The sequence below is a fragment of the Mirounga angustirostris genome, unplaced genomic scaffold (genome assembly GCF_029215605.1).
Source record: "Mirounga angustirostris isolate CCGP_5_RB_7025 unplaced genomic scaffold, mMirAng1.0.hap1 SCAF_7, whole genome shotgun sequence".
Lineage (NCBI taxonomy): Eukaryota > Metazoa > Chordata > Mammalia > Carnivora > Phocidae > Mirounga > Mirounga angustirostris.
Window position 1 is genome coordinate 22,989,669 of NW_026991715.1, and position 27,801 is coordinate 23,017,469.

At 39.9% G+C, this 27,801-nt stretch overlaps 1 protein-coding gene across 1 annotated transcript in view; it reads left to right on the forward strand.

Annotated features, from left to right (window-relative positions):
* CCDC192 (coiled-coil domain containing 192) overlaps positions 1–27,801 on the forward strand; it is a 203,958-nt gene that overhangs the window by 20,124 nt on the left and 156,033 nt on the right. The window contains exon 2 of the mRNA XM_064595648.1: positions 8,735–8,842. Within this exon, the coding sequence (XP_064451718.1) occupies positions 8,735–8,842 (108 nt within the window). The remainder of the gene's footprint in view (positions 1–8,734; positions 8,843–27,801) is intronic.

Consider the following 27,801-nt stretch of genomic DNA (forward strand, 5'->3'; position numbering starts at 1 on the left):
GAGAGTCGGAGAACCGGGCTTGGAGATCATGGCCGATTAACCACCCCAGATTCTGGGGAGGCACCTACTATTGCTGCCACTGGACATAGGCCCCACATCACTTGTCACTTCCCCTGAATATGAGGTATTACTTCTAAGTCTTCTGTCACTGCAGCCTCTGGAAACAGGATGATGACCCTGTCCACCCGGCCACATTCCATTCTATTTGGCACCTTTCTCATACCACTTTCGTCCACCTTGACATCTCAGGGTGGTGCCTCTGATTGATGGAGCCTGAGTCACAGGCCTACACCTTGGATGCAAAGGATGCTTGAGAGGGCGTTCCTGGCTTTTCCACTTTGGAGAGATGGGATTCATGAGATGGGAAATCTTCCAAACAGGTAAAGACACTAGGCCATCAAAACAGCATGACACATGGTTATCTCAGGGTACAAGATGAATTAGGTATAATGGTCTCCTTTCATAGATGAGAAAGCGAAGCCTACTGGGTAGCTAATCCTGGGCTGGTGTGCCCTCTTCTTTGATATGCTGGCCATGCTTCTTAGTCGCATTCTGACTGAGAGACCTTAAAAGAAGTGGAAATTCACAGCAAAAGAGAGCTCTCCCATCTGTCCTCTGCTTACCTTATCATGTTGGAATGTACTATGGAAATTGTTACTGAACTTTTATCTGATCTGAAAGGATTCATAACATATTTCTCCTTTAGATCCTGGTAAAGAGAGGAGTCTGTGCAAATCCCAGGCTGGGTTGGGGTGGGGGAAGGCTTCTTGTGGAAAAGGTTTCTCACAGAACATCAAGTTCAACTGAGGACTTTCTAGCTAGGTTCTGGAACAATATCATTAGAGTACAGAAGTTCTTAACATTACAGTTAAAATTCTTGGATTTTTTTTTAAGTTTACTTATTTAGAACCTAAAATTCACTGGTGGAAAAAAATTACCTATACACTGAACTATCATAAAACATTTGTTGTTGATTATACACAGTATAGCAATAATTTATTCCCAAAACTGTTTGAAAAGCCACAGTCAGTTTGGGCAATAAAAGGCCATCACCGCCCCCCCCCCCCACCCCGCTCCACCATAAGCCAAGCTGAAAATCCTTCTTCCTACAGGCAAGTGCATTTCCTAAAAGACTGGGATACAGTAGGAACGTGAAAACATTGTTGGTTAATATGCCAAAGTACTCAAAATCTAAACCTAAGTATGATGTGTGGAAAAAAATAATCCTGTCACAAAAAGACTCGACTATTCAAAATACTGTCTTTACTAATGGGAAAAGTATTTGTATTATTATACGTCCCACTGAACAAAAATTCTATTTAAAAACAAATAGTATATTTTGGACTTTTTTTATTAAAGAAATCAAAATCCAAAATTTTTTCATTGTGTTCTCACAACAGTGCTGTGTAATAGGTAAAGAGTAGTTGAATTAATTTTAACATCAACTAATTCCTTCACTCCGTAATTTATCTGCTTTATAACTTGTTTTATACTAAGTTACTTTTTAAAATTGTGATAAAATCCATATCTTATAAAATGGACCATTTTAATGATTTTTATTTTTATTTTTTTTTAAGATTTTATTTATTTATTGAGAGAGAGAGAATGAGAGACAGAGAGCATGAGAGGGAGGAGGGTCAGAGGGAGAAGCAGACTCCCTGCCGAGCAGGGAGCCCGATGCGGGACTCGATCCCGGGACTCCAGGATCATGACCTGAGCTGAAGGCAGTCGCCCAACCAACTGAGCCACCCAGGCGCCCCATTTTAATGATTTTTAAAATGCACAGCTGAGGAGTGTAAAGCATGTTTACATTTTTGTGCAACAATCTCCAGAACTTTCTCATTTTGCGAAGCTGAAAGTCGATATCCATTAAGTCCCTATTTTTTCCTCTCATTCATTTTTTAAAGACATAAAAATCTGTTTTTCATATCAAATTCCCTTGTTGTGTCCTATTTTATTATGAAGGAAATATATAGTCATTATTAAAATGTTCACTTCCTGGTCACTGGTGGTTGTGAGGTTTCAGTTATAGGAACCAGGCTCCCCTGGGAAGACATGCTACTTGCTCTCCCCTCTAGAAAGAGAAACTATGTTGTTTCTTTTGAGTTTGGGTCATTTCCCTAGGAAAAAAGGATTATTTTTTTTATTCATTTGCATGACTTACAGTAGAGGCAGCAAGAATGTAGTGATACTCTCATTCACTAAAATTTGATCTTTTACTTTAGAATAAAAATTGAAGGTAGCTAGCATAGAAACAAATTCCTAAACAAGGAATCCATAATTTGGGCCACATGGATGTCATTGAAGAAGATGCTTAAACAATCTAAAATTACATGCAAAATTGTGGTCGTGTGTGTGTAAGCATGTGCGGGAGCATGTACATGGGTAAGCACACATGCAACACATGTATATGCATTTTTTTTTCCTGATAAGAGAATTCACAGATATTATCAGGTGCTAAAAGAGATTTGTGATGCTCAAAGTTCTAAGAAATTATCCCATAAAATGAAAACAGTGGAGGGCTATTTTGGGTCACAGAACAAATTCTGTAACATAATACGAACCCAAATTCAGGTGTCCTCTTACCTGAATACCTGAAAACCAGTCCCAGTTTTACTGTTAATTTTACCTTAAACAATGGAAGATACACATTGCTTACTAGGTCCCTTTTCTTCTCTGATACTATATGTACATGGTCTCTAAGAAGCTATAAAGCAATGTTATTTGAGAAAGATCTGGAATATTTGAAAACAGGTTAGGACTGCCTCTCACTTCCTTCTAACATCTACCAGCATCCTCATCAAAGAGAAAAGAACAAGCCCCCAAAGCCAAGAACCGTATATTATGAATGAGCATAAAAAGGTTAAATTAACCACCAAGCTTCTGACATTCTTTTGATTTTTACATTAAAACTAAAATCCTAGGATTTTTGTATTGGAGAGAAATTCTAAGCTAAGAGTTCTGGTGAGGGTATTAATCCTGTCAGTCTTCTTACTGCTCATTTCCCCATTGCTTAGCTTCATCTGTCAAAGAGTGAGTCTTTAATAAATATTTTTTTAACTTAATGTGTTGAAGTGCTGTGAAGTGAATTAAAATGAGAGTGAGCTTGTTAAGAGTTTCTGGTAAGCCATTATTTAAAGTTATTTATGAAGCTATCAAACGTCACATGGTCATTTCTCTTTAACTTCCACGGCAACAATCTTTTTATAAGTTAATATCTGAGTCAACAATTCCTTTTGAATCTCTCTTCTTTTATTCTTTTTTCTATCAGTGATGCTATAGAAATGAAAAAGTAGTCAAATCTTGGGCGCCTGGGTGGCTCAGTCGGTTAAGCGACTGCCTTCGGCTCAGGTCATGATCCCAGGGTCCTGGGATCAAGTCCCACATCGTAAATAATTTTTAAAAAATTTTAAAAAAAGAAAAAAAAGTAGTCAAATCTTTCACAGGATGAAAGATTGACCTTTAGAAATGTTTTGTTTTTTTTTTTTTCCTAGAAAAGTTGTATCCTGGACCTTGCTACAGCAACCTGATATTGAATACAAGTCCATGTTGGACTTGGCCAAGGGGAATTCAGAGACCATAGTTCTGGAAAGACTGCCTGATAAAACATTCAATTCATAACTTAACAGAGATGACTTAGACAGAGGGTCTCTATACTTTTAGATTTCATAAACCCACAAGAATTTCCACCTCCACAATAATTGGGATTAGATCTCGTAGCACTGCCAACTTTTCATTTTTTTTGAAGAAAATTCACTAAAAGAATAATTTCCATATATTATTACCATCATTTGTTAAAGAAACATCCTCTTAACACCAAAGTATATAGAACGATCATAATCTCAGAATAAAGGACAGTTCTCTAAATGGAATAAATGTGGTTTCATGAAAAATTCATAATGTTTTTTTAAAATTTTACTTCCGTCTTTTTCTTGCTACGGGTGGAGATATTATCCCAAACCAATACAGATCTATGGGCTAGCATTTGGGAACCACTCATATAATTAAACCCCTTTGACCTGAGGTTTCGTTTCTCTTTCCAGATCCATTCTCCACCCTTCCCCTACTCTGCTTTCCAGGCTCACTGGTCTCTCTGGACTTGTCATTCAGGGTCTCTTACCCTCTGGCTTTTTTGGGGCTCAGCCCAAGGGAGATACAGAAGAACCCAGGGTAAGAGAAGAGGAGGTCAGGCTATTTATTCCACTGGTCTGTCCACCATTAGGTCTGAGCACAGGTTAGCGGTGGTTCTTTCTCTCTAGGTGTCAGCTCACAGACATGGCCCTCTCCTCAAGCTCTCTTTCTAGATATTCTGCTATTATCTCTTCCCCTACCTCTCCCATTCAAGGGGAGGCAAAGATTACCTTCACTTCTTGGGAGTGCCCCGCCATCCTTTGTTCATGCCCTTAACTGTGCCCACAGGTTTGTATATAGTCCCTCCACTAAACTCCCCTCAATCACTCCATTGGAGTGATTGACTGTTTCCTGCTCAGATGTGCCCAATACATGCCTCATTTAAAGATGAGAAATTGAGGGCCGAAGAAGTGAAACCCAGAAGTCACACAGCCCAAGGGATGTGGTCAGGTCCAGAATGTGGCCTTCCAGATTACAAGCAGTGCTGTGCTTAGTCAGTGCTCATCTGACATCCTCCCAATGTCGATCTCCCTCACAGGCATATTGATAGGCACTTTCTAGAACCTTCTTTCCCCTGGACTTTGACAAGAGTTGTAGTGTGTTCAATTTTGAATAAAAAATATCATATTAGCAGACTGTTTAGGCAATTCCAACACAGAGGAATACTGTTTCCATTAGAATGGATTGAAATCAGGAAAAATTGAGTTTTTTAAACGGTTGCCTAAATAGAAACTGGCAATTTAGCCTAAGATACTGTTGCAAAAGTTAAGCACAAAAGGACATGAGAGTGATGAAATTTCCACTGTAAGATGAATTCTGATCACCAAACAGGGGGGGTAGGGATAACATAAACTGTACAGAGTAAGGGGCTGAGGTGGGAGGCTACGGAAAAACTTTCATCAGCATGAGAGATATGAGCAGGTTATAGAAAGGTAAAGAAGTTTAGAGCCTTCAGTGCTGGTCAAGCAGGGGGAAAGCATAGAAGAGACATCGAGCATGAAGCTTGACCATTGCAAAATGTGTTGAAAGCATGTTTTATCTGGCATGAAGTGACTGAACCACTGGGCAGGAGCTGCTGCTGGATCCCTGTACATTCGAAGTTTCAGAATGCTGGAAACATTTAATCGTCTTAAACTGACCCACGTCAAAACGCTCTTCTGTGAAGGTGCTATTTGCTATCATCACACCTTTATTTAGCAATCTTACTTTTAAACAAATGCACACGCACATATTTAGCACATTAACTTTGTTCTAATTGCATACTTGAATTTCCCGCTACTATCGTTTGATCACTTGCTGTAACAAAAGTGCCGCAATGGGGACATCCTTTTACTAGGGTTTAAAAATAAGCTAGAAAGTTTTAATATCAAATGATTCTCTTTAAAGAAGTTGGGGCAATGGAATTACTAATAATAACATGAACTGAGCATTTCTAAGTAGTTACCTGCTTTAGCTTACTTAGTCTTCAGGACAACCCTGCCATCATCACCCAAGTCATGGCCACCTCCTGGCTTTCTGCTACTCAAGCTTGTACCTGGCCTTTGGCGAGCAGAATTTCCCTAGGGCTCTGACCCGTGCCAGCATCCCAGGCTGGATACATGGAAAGGATTGCTCAAAGAAGCCTATCAGCAGAGGGGAGTGCTCCCCTGGTGCAACCACTTTCTTTGATGGCTGAGCCTTCAATCCATCAACAGCTACTTACTGGGCTCCTACTAAATGCTCAGCGCTGTTCAGGCAGGACCCTTTCTACCTGTGTTGCACGTGGATTCAGAGGCAGGGGGTGGATCTGGGTCAGAGACTTTGAACCAGTCCCGAAGAGTGGAAGGAGTTTGTATGGCTGAGGAAGAAGGGTAAGGTCATCATAAGACAAAGAAATACTGACTTAAAAGTAAGGAAGGGGACAATAAAAAGATGCTGAGATGGGTTAGTGTCATCGAGAAAATTTAAGTTAGATAAAAAGAATAGATTTTCCTCCAGATCCTCAAATGAGGACCCTGGACAACTAAACAATAATTGACTCACAATTTTGAATAAGATTTGTCAATTAGCAAACTGTCAACTTTAACACGCATGTGTAAGACTCTAGTGTCTTTATTGTAGCCAAAAAGTTTAATTTGAATTCTTAATTTGTAGCATTCTTTTAGTTTACTCATCTTGGTTATCTTAGTTACCTGTACTTAGATGACTGGATTGATATTTAGGTAGAAGTTTTTAAGACAAAAAGTAGAAGTTCAACTGGAACTCCCATTGAATTGCTGGAATTTACCACTCGAAAATCCACAGACAGGATCAAAACCCAAACAGCTGTATAAATCATATATTTTCAACATGTGATAGCATTTAACAGACTTTTGATTAGTATAATTCACTCATCAATTACTTTAACTACCAAGACAGTTTTATGTTCATAATAAACGTAAGTGGCTTTATGTGGGGGTGTGGCCACATGTGCCTGAAGCAGAATGAACTTTATGGTAGAAGTCCCATTTTCTGCTTTTCCACCTTTCCATCCTGCAAAACTAGGACAGTGACTAACTATGCCTAACTTCTTTAGGGTCCTTGAAACAACACACCTGCCTCTAAAACTTCAAACCCCATGTATGTCCTTATCTCTGAAATTATTCTTGGTTTAATTTTTATTCCTTTGTTTGGTAAATGGGAGTTGCTTCCTTTCAAAGAGTGCTTGCCTATGTAGAAGCCATTTTCACGTCTGCATAGATACATTTATGGCTCTTTCCTTTAAGGGAGTGGGAGAACAGGAAGGCCAGTTAGAGAGTGGAGAGTGATAGCTTGCAGCTCGATCAAAGGTGCCAAAGATAGACTGCATTCTTCAGTTTGCTCAGGATTCTCCCTGTTCGGCAACACGTGGTGATTTCTTAAATCCACATGTATTAAAAAGTCCTATGGCATCTACTAGCACTCTTCAGGCAAGTCTATTTCATTTGGCTTTGACTTACAATGCTTCTCTCTTACTGGAAATGATTGTCCTTCTTGGCTAGGGAAATTTGGGATGTTTGGAGAGAAAGGTCTAGAGAAACCGATTAATTGATCTTGCTTGATCTACTCACAAAAAATTTAAGAAACTTCCTCTTGAGATCAAACATTAGACAAGAAGTTTCTCCCTGCAAATAGCAACTAGACCCAGAATTCCCAACCTTTTTGAAATAGTTTGGCCTCTTGAAATTTCCCCTTTCTACATAAAATGTTTTGTAGCATGAATTATCTATAGGTGTAAATACACAAGAGTTTTGTGTTGAGGTTCATTTTTTGAGATTTATTTTTTCTGGACTGACTTTTGAAATGTATTGGAATCATTATGGGATGCTGAGGATCATTGATTTACTCCAGATATTGTTGTAGCCCAAGATGTTCATCCCCCAAAGTCTGATTGGTGTGTGGGGGGGGGGTTGGGGGTGGGGATTATGCAGCCTTGTGTGATCTAGGAGCCAGGCTCTTTTGGAATGTAGCACCATTTCTTTGCCCTGCATCCTATGGAGTTTCATTTATATGAGAGGCCCATGGCAGGGCCCTAGGGTTCAGAGTGCTGTACAAACAACTATAGGACCTGAATGAATGCTTTATCTTTATGGCTGGGTCCATTTACCACCAGATGGCTTTATTGTATCATTAGGAAATGCACACATGTATAAAATTGGTGGGCTCCTAAACCAAAGGAAGAAAACAAAGCAGCAGTCCAAAAAAAAGGAAAGAAAGAAAAGAAAAAAATAGAAAAAAGGAAAAGAAAAGAATGAAAACAGCTCTTTCTTTTCATGGGGTAATTGGAAGCAGCTATAGGAGCCTGAGCATTCACAAGAGAACAGGACACACCCAAGATGGCTGGAGGAAGGTCATAATCCTAGCACGTATGAAGTCTCCCTTTTCAAGTTTTCACATTGCCGTGTAATTGTTAATTAATTGTCAAGATAGCCAGAGTTGTCAGGAAGTGCTCTAGTCTCAGCAGGGCCTGTAATTGATATTTCCATACCAATGGTGTATATACTCTTTTGCTTGGAGATGAGAAAGATCAACTACAGAAAACCGTGGAGAGGCCAAGTCTCCATATCTGCTGATTTCAGTCATCCTAGCCATATTCTGGGCAAGAATGATCTGATTCTAAACCCTGTGGTATCTTTGTTTTAATGACACTTGTGATAAGAAAGTGACGATCAGAGGAATCGAGCTTCTCTGAGTTCACATGGTTCTGTTCCTCGGGATAGGTGGATGCTAAAAATAGAGGCATTCGAGGTGACAGCTCTCACTAGGAATGTGAAATTCTGGTCTTGGCCTCTTGAAGGAAGGTTCTGTTTGTATCAAGAACAAAAAGCTGCAGATGAACCAAATTCCAGTGTGGGTAATTTTAGTCTAACTTTCTAAAGTCGTTCATTGTCATAATTTAATATGCATTTTTTACCCTCCCACTTAGACATTAAACTGTTAAGTCAGACTCTTGTTTTTATAACATTTCACTGTTTTATTACTGTGTTGAAGAAAAGGAGATGATGTGTATGACTTTATTAACCCTGTCCTTAATCCATAAAGTTGCTTAAGATACACTCAGGAAGCTATCCATATCAAAAAGTAATACTTGATTATTTTTTTAAAGAAAGAGTCCCTGGAAACCGGACAGATGGCATTTATTTTGGCTCAAGTCGAGGCCTTGGAGATTTGCCTGAAGGAAGCAGAAGAAAAGGCTAAATCCTTATCTGAACAGGTAATAACTGTCATTCAGACTGGAAATCTATGTTCTTCAAGTGTTCAGTAGAACAAGTGTAAATCTAAATACATGTTTTACAAAAACCAGAAACAGATCTATAAATACAGAGAGCAAACTGACGGTTCCCAGAAGAAAGGGGGTCAGGGGATGGGCAAAATGGGTGAAAGGAGTGGGAGGTAGAGGCTTCCAGTTATGGAACATTCGTTCCACGGGAATGAATGGGAATAAAAGCGGTCATGGGAATAAAAGGCACAGCACAGGGAATAAAGTCAATGGTATTGTATACACTTGCAGTGAGCGAAGCAAACCTATAGAGACTGTGAATCACTATGTTGTACACCTGAAACTAACATTTCGTGTCAACTAGACTCAAGGTAAATAAACAAACCAATCAATCAATCAATCAATCAATCAATCAATCTGTTTTGACCTCTGCACCTATTGATACACACAAACACAGAGGACTTCATTCATTTTAGATATAACAATAATTACTTTAATCTTTATGGACCTTTCCAGCCTTTAAAACTCCTTTTACGTTTCTATTTTGGTTTTCGTTCACTAGCCCATGAGTTAGGCAAGCCATCTTTAAGCCAGTGGCTCTCTTGAATCCGTGAAGCATATTTGCATTACACACAGATAAGCCCAAAGGTAAGATAAAACCTACAGGAACCACACAGGAGCAGTTTTCTCAGATTATTTGAGGAAATAAAGTTTTTTTCAAATACTGGCTTCCCTCTTGGGTTTTTGAAATTCACAGGGGCTATGGAGCCCAGCCTGTAAGTGGGTAGCATCGCACGCTCTAGAGGTGACCTGTGTCCACAGCAAATCTCCGCTTTCAGAGTCATTGACTGTGGTATCAGCAAAGCTCAGACCAGGGACTGGACCATTTTCCCAATATTACACTTTGCAAATAGCATAGTGCATATAGCTAATCCGAATGTTATTGTTGCCCTTCCCCATGGGGAGGGGGGCTTGGCCCCAGAGGGCAAAGCTGCCTAGAGTCTGGTGATCCACTTCTGGTGATCATCGGTGGAGGAAAAAGGACAGAAATGTTATAAACATTTATTGATTTATCATGAACTGGTACATTTTTGTTATATATTTTTAGAGACTTATGGAAAAACAATTTTAAGTTTTCTTTTCATAACAAGGTCTGTCTAGCAAAATCTGATTGCGTAAGAATTTTATAAGAATTTTTGTGGAAACTAGGGGAGATGTGCCTGTGTTACAAGAAAACGAAGTATAATTGACGTATAATGTGGTGACATCCGCAAATGGCCTCCATTTCTTTTACCAATTTACCAAAAAAGTGCATCTCTTACTTTGGGATGTGTTTACTATTTACTGACCAAGTGTGATCGATGAAAAACTTATGTCAATGAATGAAAGGGTGTTGCCCTAGGCCCAGACCCATTTGGAAAAGTTTCTTTGTTAGCCACATGCCCTAACCTTGGCTTACCAATTGGTCTTTCTTCTAAAACAAACAAAAACAAGCCTCAAACTGTAGCAAAATTATGAATTATGAAGATTATGCTGATGAACCAGAGCCTCCAAACCTGGGAGAAAGTTTGAATGGCTAACAGCAAGAAGGTACTCCTGCTTGTACTAGCTGCACTGAGAAGATATATGTGTATTTTGCAATTTAATGCTTTTTAATGATTTCTCATTTAAACCAGTAAAATTCGGTTCACTCATAAAAGTACTCATTCCTTTTGTTCTTTATAAAATATATATATATTTTAAAGATTTTAGTTGTTTATTTGAGAGAGAGCAGGAGTGGGGGTAGGGGTGCAGAGGGAGAGGGAGAAGGAGAAGCAGGCTCCCCGCTGAGCAGGAAGCCCGATGCTGGCTTGATCCCAGGACCCTGAGATCATGACCTGAGCCGAAGGCAGACGCTTAACTGACTGAGCCACCCAGGCACCCCTGAAATATTTTTATCCGGTACAACTAGCCCTTAATACTGAAGATTCTTAGCTCGAGGATCCTTTCTATAATATCAAACTATTAGTCCCATTTTTTTTTTAGTATTTAACAGTTTAAATATATAAAATAGAAACTGGATTTTACTCAACTTCTGTGTATCTACAATGAGTAAGATGCTAGTTAGGTGTTTGGGGAAGAAAGACATATAAGCAGGGCTTCTGTCCCCAGGTAGCTCACAACCAAAAGAATCACTGAAAGAGCTAGTGAGTGAAAACAGGTGTTTGTACGGCTCCAGATAAACTGCACAATAGCACTAAATTGCAGGGTCTATGTGTGTTATTTTCCTGAAGTATTGCTTTTGGAGTTGCCAAATTTGCCTAACTAAGTGAATTTAATTGGAAGTTGGTAATGGTTTGCAGAAAAGGAAAGGATGATATGTTAAAAAAAAAAAAAAGCACATTATAGGCATTTTGAACATTACATTTTTAATTGAGTACTTATTAGATTTGGCTGTCTCTACTGTTGTAGTTGAAAAGGTTAATCAGATAGAGACACTGTTCTCAGAGGAGTTAATCCTGAAAGTTTTGCTTCCTCCAGTATTGCAGTTTAGCCTTATTCTTGAAAAGATGCAAAGTATAAGAACAGTCCCTTCACCTCTGTTTTTAAATTCAGTAGACATTTTCCAAATGTGATGGCGGAAGAATAGGGAAAGGTAAGGGGGGGCAACTGACCTTTCTTAAGGCTAAGATAGGAGAATATTTCAGAATGGAACACCTGTGTCCAACAATCAAACATTTGTCCACTGGGTGCCACTGTCTTCCTTACCAGGCTATGCCACTAAGTGATGGCAAAAAGAGAAATTGTCACTAATATTCAAGACAATGATGTGTGTGTGTGTGCGCGTCTGTAGGAATCTCTCTGCCTGTATCCATGTATACATGTTAAAGCTTCTTTTAAATATCGCTAATTTAGGACTTGTCACAAGGACCGTGGGAAATGCTAGCTGGCGTTCACTGGTAATCCAAATCATTTTGTCAGCCCTGTGGCTGAATATTGGCCAGGTAGGCTGGCCTGGCGGGCTAGAAACAGGTGGGGGGAAGCAGAGGAGATGGTGAGGACAAAGATTTGTGCTGGAACCAAGGAGTGGAACATGGTATTGTCAACAGTCGATCCTGCTTTTGAGAAAAGAGTAAATTTCACCGTTAGCCAAATTGTTTCCTCCTGGCTTTGCCTTAGACTAGAACATAGAATTAACTCGGAATGGAAAGTATAGGGGTGCCGAAGGTTTCATCTGCACTAAGCACCTGTTGGTCCTGTGCCTCAGTTTATCTACACTGAACCTTTCTAAGGTCAGCAAGGTCCAGCAAGGTCTCTGTTGGTTTACTATGAAGAAGAAACCTACAAATAGTGAGGAAATAAGAAGATTGTGTCCACTTCCTCTATGACGTCACACAGTAAACAGAATTCTTGGTTGGTTTCCCTCTAGCTGACAATTTCTCTTTATTTCTCTGCAGTCATGTCTCTATTGTCAAGATAAAAGCAATGAGATAAGGATAATTTACAATTAAGATTTATAATCTGAGCTATTTATAGCTGTAAAAATTTTGCAGCAACTCACTTGGCCAGAGTGAGAAAGGGCCATGCGAATTAAACTCCTGTCCTAGGTAATACAGTAAATAACTCATCATTAGCAAGTTTTGCTAAAGAAAATACTTGATTATATTTCCAGCAGGTTGAGACCAGTGGGAGGAAATGCCTGGAAATTTGGTAGTAGATAAAGGACCAGGAGGGGCAGGTAGAAACAAAGGAAAAGTGTTAGGGGAGTAGAGAGAAAGCAGAGTAAAAATGTTTCTGGAGAAAATCATAAACAGTTTTTGCATGTGCGCTGGCTTCTGTCACCAGTGCAGACGGGACGGACGAAGAAAGGGGCTTCAGTAGGCTGCAGTTTGTGGCCATACCAAATAAATAGATCCCACAGCTTTTCTGCTGGGATCCCAATGCTTTTCGTGCTGAGAAAGTGTCAGGAAAACCCACAGTTTCCTACAATGGAGCGCAGACCCAGAGGTCACCCCAGTGCAGAGGGACTCGGCAGGGCGGCTCCTGAGACACTTCCTCTGGCCACGATTTTGGCCCATGTCTCTCTCATTCATCAGCAGCTTCTGGTTCCCAGCTCCTAGCAGCAGACCCAGGAGAGCTCAGGCTCCATTACTTGCTAGTTAATGACAGTGGGCAATTCGCATAATCTCTCCGAGGCTCAGGCAGCTGTCTTATCTAGAAGTGGGTTAGGGGCACCTGGGTGGCTCAGTTGGTTAAGTGTCCGACTCTTGATTTCAGCTCAGGTCATGATCTCAGGGTCGTGAGATGGAGCCCTGTGACTTCGGGCTCTGCGTTCAGCGGGGAGTCTGCTTGAGATCTCTCTCTCCCTCTGCCCCTCCCCCCTCAAATAAATAAATAAATCTAAAAAATATTAAAAGGGGGTAAACATACTGGTTTCATAGGCATTTGTGAAGTTTAATGAGAAGTGTATCTGGCTTTTAGTAGTACCTCAACAAGGGTTTATCTCTACTTTTAGTAGCCATAACAAAACTATATGGTTCTCTGCGTCATGTATCATGGACTAACGTGTGTGTGTGTGTATAAGGAGTTTCTCTTTTTTTGCTGGTATCTCTCAAAGTGTTTGAAAGACACTTAAGTTGTAACACAGCACTTCTTCAGATTCACGATCTTTGAGTCTTTCAAGCAGGACCCCAGCCAGGTCCCTTGTCCTAGCTTGGCTATTTGAGGGTCCGACTTTCTCATTCACTCTTTCCAAGCTATTCGTGTGGTAACGGGACCTGAGTACTTTCACCTTGTTCATCCTTTCTACTTCATCTCTTGGGTCTTCTGTTTCTACCCATTCTCTGATTTTGCTCAGAGTGGGAGCTGAATGGGCAGTGCTGGGATGTGGTCATTTCAGGATTTTATGGGGGAAACTGGGGAGTCAGGGAAATCTGTGATCATTCCTTCACCAAGGAGGTGAATCCACTGATGATTCTGTAGTCAGAATTAGCTTCAGGTACCTTACGGATATTGTACCTAGCAAAATATTAGTTACATATGAAGTGTGCCATACATACTAGCTGGGAAAGAGACGTGATTTGATGCAAGAGGAAGGAGGTGGGAAGCTTGGTGGGAAACTTGACTTTTTTTTCAAATCATTGTTTTTCCCAGGTAGGAATGAGACATAGACAAGATACAACAAAGAGCCCCTTTATGGTCTTTTGCAGCATAAAGCTAATTTTGCCCTTTTTGTTTCCATAAAGAGAGAATTATTGGTGGTACTCAGGATGCAGAGACATTAAAATGGAGAAGAACATGGTAGTATTTCCCAGTTTTTGGAAACAGCATGTGTGAGCCTTTTTCTTACTTCTTAGTAATAGCTCATGTTTCAGCTATGCATAATTTTTCCCTTACCCGATGAGAAGGACATTTCCGAAGGCCCAAAATAAAACTAGTAATGGGGCCTTCTTGTATCCTGACTCTGTAGCAAACTTGGCCACTTAGGTTATATCCAAAGAAGACTCCTTTCCCTTACTTTCACTCCCTGGTATCTCCCTGCCTAATATTCACCTCCATCTTAAATAATAACAGAAGCAATAATGGAGACACAGTGTGAAAGGGGGATGTTGGATGTGGGGTGGGGTGTCTAAGCAATCCCATAGGAATGCATGCCTTGTGCTAGACCTCTGCAATGCATTCTAAATGGTAGTCACTGAGTGGAAACTAACATTTATTAACACCTACACTGTTCTGGGTAATAGGCTTAAATTTATAGATGCTTCATTTAACCTACACAAGAATGCTAGGGGGGCCACCATTATGATGATCCCCATGAGGAACATGAGACTCAAAGACATTAAGTCATTTGCCCAAGGTCATACAATTAATAATGGCCAAACTGTATTAGAACCTAAGTATTTTTAAAGTCACAGTCACTATTCTTAAGAACACATGGTCACAAGTCAAAGCCACTTAGAAGAAGTTTCCCACTCAAGCAGCACTGAACAAAAACTTATCTCCAAACTGGAACCTGGAGAGTTCATTGATTGTTGGGCCTTACCCTCAGAGTTTCTATTTCATTAGATCTGAGGTGGGGGTCAACAATTCACATTTTTCACAGGTTCCCACTCTAAGTTGAGGTTAAGTTCTAGCCCTAACCCAAATCTATGGGCGAGGGGTCCTCTTCACCCTTGGCACAGAAACTGATTCAATCAGTTAGGATTCATCTTGGGTACATAGAACAAACAACCCCCCAAAAGAGTGGCCTAAACAAGTGGATGTTTATTTTTCACTCATATAATGTAAGTCTGGACACAGGAAGCCCAGGACAGGCGTGGTAGCTGCTTCACAACCCTCAAAAGCCTGGGCTATGTCTTCCATGCATTCACAAATATGGCTTCTGTTCTCAGCATCCAAGATGCATCTGCTGCAGCCATTTTTTTTTAAGATTTTATTTATTTATATATTTGAGAGAGAGAGAGAGAGAGAAAGAGATTGAGAGAAGGGGCAGAGGGAGAAGCAGACTCCCCGTGGAGCAGGGAGCCCAACACAGGACTTGATCCCAGAACCCTGGGATCATGAGCTGAGCCCAAGGCAGACAGACGCTTAACAGACTGAGCCACCCGGGCACCCTGCTGCAGCCATTCTACTCACATGTCAAGCAGCGTGAAGAAGGAAAAAGCAGATGCAAAAAAAGGGAAGGACAACTGCTAGCTGTGCAGCCCCTTTCAAGAACTTTTAAGAACTTTTCCCAAAAACTCAGTTTAAAAATTCTTATATAGGGCGCCTGGGTGGCTCAGTTGGTTGAGCAACTGCCTTCAGCTCAGGTCATGATCCTGGAGTCCCTGGATCAAGTCCCGCATCGGGCTCCCTGCTCGGCGGGGAGTCTGCTTCTCCCTCTGACCCTCCCCCCTCTCATGTGCTCTCTCTCTCCTCTCATCCGCTCTCTCAAATAAATAAATAAAATCTTTAAAAAAAAAATTCTTATATATCCCTGACCACTGCTATTTGCGTGGAGGCTAAGAAATATGAATATTTAGCTGGGCGCATTGCCACCCTAAGAGTATGGGGATTTTTTTACTAAGAAGGGGAAAATAGATATCAGGTTGGCAAATAGTGATCTCTGCCTTGCTCATCCAACCCCTTGACCATACTTTTGCACATGGTACCTTGTCCTGGTAACTTCAATGTTCTCCTACATGGGATACCCAGTTTTCCCAGCTCCATTTGTTGAAGAGATGATTCTTTCTCCACCAAATGGTCTTGACAGCCTCATCAAAAATCAATTGTTTATAGGTGTAGGATTCTGTAGACTCTCAATTTGGTTCCATTACTCTATAACTCTGTGACTTTCAGCAGGTACTTCTGGTTGGAAACCCCACGTAAATTTTTGAGCGGGGAATTTAGATTTGGTCTTCTGGGTCCTTTACCAAGATCCTTTCTTACTGTGAGAAGCACAGTGGACCTCTCTTACTTATGCAATAGCTGGAAATTGAATGATTCTTCTAACTGATCTTTTACCTTAAGCATTTAGTATAGCAAGCAAGCAAACAAGGACAAAGACAAAAGACTATGTTTGACTCTAATAATCCTACATTATTTATCATTTTATACCTAAGGCTCTAAAATAAACTCCCATTATTTGCTTCTTAGTATTCAATCTATATTTCCCTTAAGTATGGGAATAGAAAAAATAAAGATTTTTAGCAAATTTTTAGATGCTAAATATGTGTATGAATGGCTAAAAGTGATTTGATACATACTGAGATTGCCCCCCAAAAATGTTCTGGTTCTTTTTTCTTTGTTTAAATGCAACAGTAGATCCCTTGATGTCAAGTTTATTTGAAATAAGTAATGTGCCCTTGGTAGGAGTATTCATTTCTGCAAATGCTCAGAAATTATGCTTGATATGCCAATCTGAAATCATGAGTTTTTGTGAATGAGTTTTTGTTTTCCAGTCTATTTGGAAGTCTACTTTAATGCCATAAAATCACAAGCAGTCTGTTTGACCTGGAATGGGTTTCCTTATGACAATGAGACCTAGTTACTGGGAACTTCCTTTAACACTTTGGTCCTGGTTGAGTTTATAGCAGAATTCCCTCTTTAAACACATACACACACACACACACACACACATACACACACACACACACCCCCTCTTACCTAAGCAGGTGTCAATTTTTACCCCCTATTGGATTGTTGGGCATTAACTGAGAGCTTAAGGGAACATAAGGGAAAAAAGACAAGCTAGTGAAGAGATGTGTTGTTTTGCATAGAGTCAGGCACAATGACAAATGGGCTTCTGTTGCCATTGTTGTTACAGGCAGGATGCATGGACGGCTGGCCTGTTACATAACTAAAGACTTCCTTTTGCTTGTAAATGTCAAGATCAAACAGAGGTCAGTTTTAAATAGCTGACTGGGCGCTAATAAATGTGACTTTCTTGTCTAAGAAAAAGCCAAAATGTCTTGTCCCTTAGGAGTCATGGCTGTGCTGATAAAAGCAGGTGTCTTTTTGCATGGACATTTTCTTTATAAGCTTTCTCAGAGATGGCAAACTCACTTTCACTTTCCTTAATCTCTGCAAGGAAATTAGTAAATTAGGTATATGCATTATATCAATTATTCATTTATTCATTCAGTAAATATTTATTAAGCCTGTACTGTGAGCTAGGCATTTTGCTAGGTACCCCTGTGTATGTTAGCTCATGCATTTCTTCCAAAGGCCTTGGGAAATCTTATCCCCATTTTGCAAATGATGAAAGCTCTTTTGTGGGATTGCAGCCCTCTTATCTGCTCTTTCTATACATTCTTCCTTGGTGACCAGCCCTAGGGGCACAAAATCTACCAAGAACCACCTCTTCATCATTAGTCCTGATCTTCCTCATGACCCCAGACCTGAATATCCAACTGCCTACTGACTAGTACCACCGAAGTTCTCATTCAACTCAAGCTCGACTTGTTCATTAGCTTCCTGTTTCAGATCTGTTTCTTTTCCCACATCCCCTAAGCCTGGGACAGGGTCCCCAGCCGCCCTGTGGCTCGTATCAGAAATCCCTCCTGCTTTGATTCTTTCCTTTCCCTCGTCCCACACGGCCAGTCAATTGCCAAGTACCTCCTAGCAATGATGCTCAGATGCTAATAATGATACCTCTCAAAGAATTCTTGAAATCATCTTCTCTTCTTTATCTCTACCATCATTGCCCTTGTTCAGGCTCCCAACAGCAGAAACTTCCATTATGGTCCTTGTTTAATGGCTCCTCCACAGTACAACCAGAGGGAAGACTCCACACCACATATTTCTCCTTGGCTTAACTCTAAATTCGTTACCTTTGAACATCAGGATCAAATCTATACTCCTTAACTGATCCTACAATCATTGGTGGTCAGAGTCCCTACTTGTTTTTCCAGTTTTCTCTTACACCACTCCCTGCATATCACTATTATACCACTTCTGATTCCTTGCATGTACGATCTTCTCTCTTACCTTTTTCTCATTTTTTTTTTTAGATTTTATTTATTTATTTGAGAGAGAGAATGAGATAGAGAGAGAGCATGAGAGGGGGGAGGGTCAGAGAGAGAGGCAGACTCCCTGATGAGCAGGGAGCCCGATGTGGGACTCGATCCCGGGACTCCAGGATCATGACCTGAGCCGAAGGCAGTCGCTTAACCAACTGAGCCACCCAGGCGCCCACCTTTTTCTCATTTAAGAAAAACAAAAGGCTTTGTTCCTCAGAGTCAAGTTGTATTTAATATATCCTTTTCACTCTGCTTCTGCCTAGCCTTGCTCCCACGACTTCCTCTTATCCTCTTTCCCATTATCCACAAAATCCCAACCAACTCCTGTTTTCGCATCTTTTTTTAGATGCTGCTTCCTCAAAAATGCTTTTCTTCTTCCTTCAGTTTGGAGTTAGATGTCCTTCCTAGGTACTCTCATAATCCATCTCCCATTTCCCCACCAACTGTAATTATCCTACTACACCATATGCCTCATGGAAGAAGTTCAGACAGTGACTTCCCCGAGTCTCAAATCAAGTTCAAACTCACCCACTTATCTCTCTGATGTCAAAGCTCATGCTCCTTCCAATATAGCAATTTGAGTCAACCTATGAACAATGGGGACCCATTAAATGGGGCATATTCATATTTGTACTTAGAAAACTCTGAGGGGACTAAGAAGGACATATCTGTGAGGTGACTAGAGCCAGGCACATTGGTGTGTAGGCTCTTTCAAAAACCCAGTTTGGAAATGATAAGTGCCTATTTGTTCTGAAGAGAAGATAGAGACAAGATATTTAACAGGTGGATTTAGTGATTAATTAATGGAAAAGTAATATTCAAGACAGATCCCAAGTTTTAGGTGACTGGGTGATCAGTGGTTACCCCAACTATCTTATATTTGAATCAATAAATATTAAAGGTGATTCATTTCCTTTGAAAGGTTCCATGTGGGCTCAATTTACCCCATGTATGTTCTGGATTCTTTACTTAAAGACTTGTAATTTGGATTTCCTCACTTAGGTCTTCTGAATGTTGTAGTCTTTTGATATTATATCAGACCCTTAATCCACGTCTTAGAAATAGGTTTTTCTCCTCCCCATTTTTCAAGGAGAGGCTTCTTAGAGAAAATTTTGGATGACCATGTGTTTCATGTCTGAAGATCTCATTTATTAGCCTTAGGGACCACTTAATGTTTAAACTTGGAGTTACATAAATGCAAATCTCTTGCCATTATTGAATGGATGTATAGCGACAGCGCAGTCCTTGATACTCTTTAGGAGATATTCAAAGTCAAAACTATTTGCATAATAATACTAACATGTAATTGGCCTTTTCCGCTATCATTCTTTAACAAGTAGAGGTTTCCCAGATGTTACACGGAAGACTGAACATACAGCAGGTATGAGAATCCAACTGCCCTGTATTAACCTAGACGTTGAAGAAGTTTGAGGAGAAAGGGAGACCCCTGAGAAGAAACTCAAGAATGGCAGAATGCATTTCCCCCAAGCCAGAGAGCAGAGTCAATGCTGAGTCCGACCAGCAGGGGGAGTCTGTGTCCTGTTGCGTGAAAGTGCTCTGAGAATGTGCTGGAACTTGGACCGACTGGGTGTATCCTAGGAATGAGTCCTAGGCCACTAACAGTTGTTGGCTTTAATTTCTCTGAACCTGATATTATTGCTTTTTGATTTTTACATCCAAGCATTTGACCTTTATATCCAAGTCAATGATTAATTGCCTCACTTTTTCCCATGTCTCATTTCTCTCTGATATTCTTATCTGTTCATAAGACACAGAGCGCTTTTTTGGAGATTAAAGAAATCTTAGGAATCTCTATGCCTGGAACTTTATATTTCAATTATCGATTGATCTTTTGGTAAATATTTCTCTCTGTTTTCACTTAGAGCTTAAATGTGCCTTTATTACTTAGAGTTCCCTTCCCCGAACAACTTGGGGGTGTTATGGGTTGAACTGTGCCCCCTCCAAATTCAAATGTTGAAGTTCTAACTCCCAGGATCTCAGAACGTGACTTTTTTTTTTTTTTGGAAATGGGGTTGTTGCAGATGTAATTTGTTAAGATGAGGTCATAGTAGAGTAAGATGGGCCCCAATCCAACATGGCTGGTGTCCTAATAAAAAGTAGATATCTAAACACAGACATACAGGGAAAAAGTCACATGAAGACAAAGGCAGAGACCAGGGTGATGCATCTACAAGACAGGGAATGTCAAAGATTGCCAGCAAATCACCAGAAGCCAGAAGAGAGATACAGAAGAGATTCTTCACACCCTTTAGAAGGAATCAATCCGGGCGCCTGGGTGGCTCAGTTGGTTAAGCGACTGCCTTCGGCTCAGGTCATGATCCTGGAGTCCCAAGATCGAGTCCCGCATTGGGCTTCCTGCTCGGCAGGGAGTCTGCTTCTCCCTCTGACCCTCCCCCCTCTCATGCTCTCTCTCTCATTCTCTCTCTCAAATAAATAAATAAAATCTTTAACAAAACAAAAAAAAAAAAAAAAAGAAGGAATCAATCCTACCAACTTCTTGATCCTGGACATCTAGCCTCCAGAAATGTGAGCCAATAAATTTATGATATTTAAGCCACACAATTTGTGGTACTCTTTTTTTTTTTTTAATTATTTATTTGGCAGAGAGATAGCACAAGCAGGGGGAGCAGCAGACAGAGGGAGAGGGAGAAACAGACTCCCCGTTGCGGGGCTCGATGCGGGGCTCAATCCCAGGACCCCGGAATCATGACCTGAGCCGAAGGCAGACGCTTAACCAACTGAGACACCCAGGCATCCACAGTTGATGGTACTCTTTTACAGCAACCCTAGCAAACTAATACAGGGGTAACTATGCTTCCAAATTATAGGCCTTTGGAGGTCTATTTTAAAATGTGCATGAACCTATAAATGGTTAGAAATACCTTTTTAAAGGCAGAAATATTAATAAATGTAAGAGTCTGTTTTGTCTAGGACAGAGGTAGGATGAGGAATGTGTTGTTTGTTTTCAACTGTAAAATTGAAACGAGACAAACCCAGTTCTGTAAACTAAATGTATCCTCAGCCAGAGGGGGGCCTCAGCCAGAGGGGGGCCTGCCCATTCCACAGGTGGAATAGGTAATTTTTAAAGTGTTTACATCCATTATTTATTGCCAAAATATTTTCATAGTTTTTAGTACTAGTCCAAACAGCTTTCAGAGCATTTTATACAAGGAAAGTCTTTGTTTTTAAATGAAAACACTCCTTTCTCTGTAGTATAAGCTTTACAAGGTTTGTCAAGACTCAGTTTGTTGTTGAGTGACACTGGAAACCTATCCTGCAATATTATTTGCTATGTGTATGTGTATGGGTTGTGTAGGAGTTCTAGGAGAAAAGACAATGAGAGGAGATAAATGTGAAAATTCACATTAATTAATGGGGTGGTTTTCATAATTGCACTCCATGATGGATTGGGTGGATGATGAGAGAAAGAGAAGTTTTAAATATATTTGTGGCTTACACATACTGGGTAGGTCGTTCCATTTATTATGAGAGGGAAGTCTGGGGAATGTGTGAAATATGAGGATTTCATTTTGAATACATTGATTTTCAGATGCCTTGTATACATTCAGGTGACAATATTAAGTAGGTTGTTGGATATACATATACATTAGCCTGAAGCTAAGTGGTTGTATGTTTTAAAAATGGGAGTAACTGGCATGTTTAAATTACGGCACCGAATGAGATCAGCTGGAGAATTAGCATAGATAAGGGAGAGAGTTGGGCCCAAACCAAACTCTTAGGTTTCAATATTTAGAGAATTGAAAGAAAAAAAATGTAGCCAAGGAAAATGAGAATCAAGAAGAAATTCAGAGAACCAAGAGAATGTTTTAAGAGGCATGAAGTACCCAGATGTATAACATTTTACTGGGAGGTTGAATGAGATGACTAAAAACTTGTCCATTATGTTTGGTAAAACGCAGATCATAAACAACCTTAATAAGATCAGTGTCAGTAGATTAATGGAGGGAAGAGGCAATTGAAGAGAGAGAAATATAATTCAGGGCAGTCCTTTTCCCAATGCCTGGGAAATTTTTTCCTGTAGTTTGAGAGGGAGAGAGAACGAGAGAGAGAGAGGGCATGCCAAGGATGGTGAAGTAAGAGAATTCTGAGAATCTGATTTAAGACTCAGGACATAGAGGTGCCTCTACTTCCTAGTTAAAAAACCAGTTAATTCTCTCTTTAAGCCAGTTTGCATTGGATTTCTGTAACATAATCAAAATGGTTCTGACAAAAAGAATTGTTGCCATACCTGAAACTCGAACTCAGTACACACACCGTGCCCCACCCCCTCCACCAAAGGAATACCTTCTAGCCTTTTTCTCGACAGTGGCCATGGAAGAAAAGGACAAAGAAGGTTCCCAGAGGTTAGAAGCAGACTCAAACACATCAGAAACATCATTCCCTGCACAGTCAGGACCCGCCTTGTTATTGCTAGCCAGTACAACGTGGTGTTCACGATGGCCAGTGACAACTGGACATTGTTTCCCCTTTTCCATTCTTTTAAAAGGGGAATTACATTGTGATTGTCCTGTTTTTAGGGAGGGTATATTTTTTATTTAATCCTTAGGCGCTGTATCATGATCAGTCTCATCTGCATGAGATTCAGAGTGGAATACGCGTCATTTGGAGATCTAAATGTGGAGCTAGATGCAGTAACTTGATATGACTTAGGGTTATCTCCTTTTGGGGGAGAGGGGAGTGCATTTTTGGATTCATGTAGAATAGATGCATCATATTATGCTGGAGCATTCTGGGAAATGCATATACTTATGACCATGGTATAATTGTGCTTAACACCCAGAGGATGGACTTTAACTGGCCTCTGTTTTTGTGTCTACCTTTTCTGGAGAAATGCTTTTACCAACTCCAATCTTATAATATGGTTGTCAATCATAGTCAAGGAAATGATCATTGAGCACATGACCTAGGTTCTAGTCAATTATTTCTTTTTCTAGTCAGTTATGATATACCATTTTCCTGACCATAAAGGCTAATCCCGGGGAGGTCATATGAACTAATATGGGCCAAATAGAGTCCTTTTTCCATTTGTTACTGAAGGACAAATTGTCTTACTATTGAGGTCATGAACGTGGAAGGCTATAGGTAACATTTTTTCCCAATGTGTGAAGAAAGCCCGTCTGCACTGGGAAATAATAAGGTGAACACATAGGAGCAGCACCAAGATACAGAGGTAAAAAGAGAGAGTATGATGACTTCTTCTGAGTCTGTGGATCTAGTTGTGAGTGAAACAAAAATCTACTTCCGTCTCCTCAGTTACATAAGCCATATTTTTTTTCTTAAAAAAAAAAAAAAGAGTGGGGTGGGGTGCCTGGGTGGCTCAGATGGTTAAGCATCTGCCTTCGGCTCAGGTCATGATCACAGGGTCCTGGGATTGAGTCCTGAGTAGGGCTCCCTGCTCAGCGAAGAGCCTGCTTCTCCCTCTGCCTCTGCCCCTCTCTCTCTCTCTCTGGCTCTCATGAATGAATAAATAAAACCTTAAAAAAAAAAAAAGAGTGGGAATATCTAAGAAAGTGACAACAGTGTAGGTAGGCAATTATTTTAAGAAAAGTCATTATTTTAGGCTGTCAATGGACATCTTTTGTTCATGGGAATTACTATTAACATGTTTATATGCTAAAAATAATCAACCAGAAGGGGTGAGATAGATAATGCAGAAATGGATGGGGGTGTGTGGGTGTGCAGAAATGACAGGGGTGAAGGCTTTGTGATCAAGGAGATGGCCTTCAAAGCCTACTGAAAGGGCTGGGCTTTGATAGAAGAATATCTTCTCCATTTGTGTAATAAAGGATGCTTTCCCCTCTAAGTAACAGAAATCCAATTAAAGTAATGTAATAAGGCCAGCATGGAAGAATACGTTTTAAGGTGGAGCAGTTCCAACATTGGTTAATTCAGTGGCTCAAGAATGTCACCAAGAACACAGGTGCTACCCATCCTTTGCTCCACCATCCCCTGTGTCATATTTGTAAGAGATCTGCAGCAATTTCAAGAATTACAGGCAGTCCAAAGATACTGAGAAAAAGAGATTTACTTCCTCCTGTGTGTCTTAAAAAAAAAAAAAAAGGATCTGGTAAAATCCTTTTCCTGGGGCTCCAGGGGCCTCTCCTGGGTGCAGGCCCAGGCCTAAAATCATCTTTTATACCTGGGAATGAGACCAACATAGCTGGCTTATTTTCATTGTGATTCATTCCCTGGGACTGGACAAGGCCAAGCTCCCCTAAACACATGGCTGCTAGCTAATCCAAATTGGGTGCCTGGTAGCAAGGGATAAATAGGTAAACAACTGTTGGGAAATGAATTAGCAGTGTCTCCTGCAGTAAGGTTCATATATTGGCTGGTGAGAAGGTGAGGGAGTAGCCATCTGGCAGTTTCTATTTTTTTCAGTAAATTATTGATGAGATGGTCATTTGGGGTAAGGGGTGGGAGTGGAATTCTGAAGAGAGAGAAAGTAAGAAATGACATTTGAGGAAAGAATAGAGAATAATATTATCTCAGAAAAGAGGAAAGGCACTTTACTAAGAGAAAAATAGAATGACAGTTTGATTTCAGGGCAGCGGAACTCAACACTGAGATGTGTGCTCATTAATTTAAAATGAAAGCAGTCAATCCAATTTTGTTATTTTTTTTCCTAACAGCATTCCATGAAATGATGTGATGCAAATAATTTTCGTGACCACTGAGAGCTAACTAGAAAATCATTGTATTTTTATAAAGGTGAAATTCATATAGCATACGATTAACCATTTTGAAGGATGCAATTCAGGGGCATTGAATGGATTCACAGTGTTGTGCAACCACCACCTCTCTCAAGTTCAACACTATTTTGGGTGGCTCAGTCGGTTAAGCATCTGCTTTCGGCTCAGGTCATGATCCCAGAGTCCTGGGATCAAGTCCCACATCGAGTCCCACATTGAGTCCCACATCGGGCTCCCTGCTCAGCAGAGAGTCTGCTTCTCCTTCTAACCCTCCCCACTGCTGGTGCTCTCTCTCTCTCAAGTAAATAAATAAAATCTTAAAAAAAAAAAGTTCAACACTTTTTCTTCATCACAGAGCACTTTACACCTGTTAAGTAATTGCTCCCCACAACCTCCTCATCTTATCCCCTGACAACCACAAATGTGCTTTCTGTCTCCATGGGTTTACCTATTCTGGAGATTTTGTATGAAAAGAATCATACAGTATGTGACCTTTTGTGTCTGGCTTCTTTCACTTAGCCCAATGTTTTTGCAGTTCATCCAAGTTATAGCAAGCAAGCCTCAGTACTTCATTCCTTTTATGGTTGAATAATATTCATCAGATGTATACAACACAATTCCTTTTTCATTCCTCTGTTGAGGGACAGTTGGCTTCCATCTTTAAGCTATTATGAACAATGTTGCTATAAGCATTTCTATACAAATTTCTGGGTAGATACATGCTTTCATTTCTCTTGGGTACATACCCAGGAATGGAATGGTTAGGTCATATGGTAATTCTAACTTTTTGATGAACTACCAAACTGTTTCCCACAACAGTTGCACTATTTTGCACCCCCAACATCAATGTACCGGTTCCTATTTCTCCACATCCTCACCAATACTTTTTATTTTTCATTTTTTAGATTACAGCCATCGCAGTGTCTATGAAGTGGAATCTCATTGTAGTTTTGACTTGCATTGAGCAATGCAATGCTATTGAACTTTTTTTCTTTTTCTTTCTTTCTTTTTTGGAATTAGGAAACATTTCCAATTTTATTCGTACAATTATTAACCAAAGTTACAAAAGTAGATTTATAAAGTCACATGTCAATAACAAAACAGAAAGGAAATGAAATGTATGACATCTTGAAAAGTTCCAAAGAAATACACCCTGGGCTAAAAATCTGCCGTTAAACTATGGTTGCACAACAAGCTATATTCATTACTGCATTTTCTCAATAAATTCTTCCTTGTATTTGTTAGACTGATTCACTCTCTTGTACATCAATTGAGATTTCCTACATTTCCTTCACTCAGTTTTGCTAATTTGTGTATTTCTAAGAATGTTCCTATTTCATCTAGATAATCGACTTTGCTGGCATCCAACTGTTCATAGTCTCTCTTAATCTTTTTAATTTCTAGAAGGTTGATAAAGATGTCCTCACTTTTACTTCTCTTTTCAGTTATTTTTGACTTTTCTTTCTTTTTTAAAAAGTCAGCATAGCCCCTGGGTGGCTCAGTCGGTTAAGCGTCTGTCTTTGGCTTAGGTCATGACCCCAGGGTCCTGGGACAGAGCCCCATGTTGGGCTCCCTGCTCAGCGGGGAGCCTGCTTCTCCCTCTCCCTCTGTCTGCTGCTTCCCCTGCTTGTGCTCTCTCTCTTTCTGTCAAATAAATAAATAAAATAAATTTAAATCTTTTCAAAAAAGTCAATATAGCTAAAGATTTGTCAACTTCGGGAATCATTTCCAAGAACCAACTTTTGGTTTCATCACTTCTTTTATTTTTCAATTCTCTATTTTGTTTATCTTCTCAGTCTTTATCATTTGATCCCTCTACTGGCTTTGGGCTTAGTCTGTTCTTTTTCTTCAAGGTGTGAAGTTAAATTGTTGATTTGACATTTCTTCTAAATGTAGGTGTTTTCTGCTATAAATTTTATTCTGGTATTGCCTTTGCTGCATCCCCTAAGTTTTGGTATGTTGTGCTTTTCTTTTCATTTGTGTCTAAGTACTTTCTAATATCTCTTATGATTTCTTCTTTGACTCACTTATTCTTTCAGAATGTGTTGTTTTATTTCCATTTCCATTCATTTTCAAAGTTTCTAGTTTTCCTTTTGTTACTGATTTCTAGTTCATTCCATTCTGGTTGGAGAAGGTACTTTGTATCATTTCAATCCTTTTAACATTAGGTCTAACATATGGTCTGTTCTGGAGAATGTTCCAAGTGCACTTGGGAAGAAAGTGTATTCTGCTGGTGTTGGCTGATACGTCCTATACATATCTATTAGGTCTAGTTAGTTTGAAGTGTTGTTCAAGTCCATTTCCTTACTGATCTTCTGTCTTAGATGTTCTATACATTATTAAGAGTGGGGTATTGAAGTCCTATTACTGTTTATTGCCACTATTTCTCCTTTAAATTTTGTCAATGGTTTTTTCATATATTTGGGGGGTCTATTTGGTGCATATATGTTTATAGTTTTGATGAATTGATACTTCTATCAGTATATAATACCCTTCCTTGTAATTGGTACTAATTTTGACATAGCATCTATTTTGTCTGTCACCCCAGCTCTCTTCTGGCTAGTATTTGCATGGAATATCTTTTTTCATCTTTTCACTTTAGACCTATTTGTTTCTTCAAGTCTGAAGTTAGTCTCTTATAAGCAGCATATAGTTGGATCATGTGTTTTATCCATTCCATAAGTCTCTGTCTTTTAACTGGTGAGTCTAAACCATTCACTTTTATTTATTTTTTTTAAAG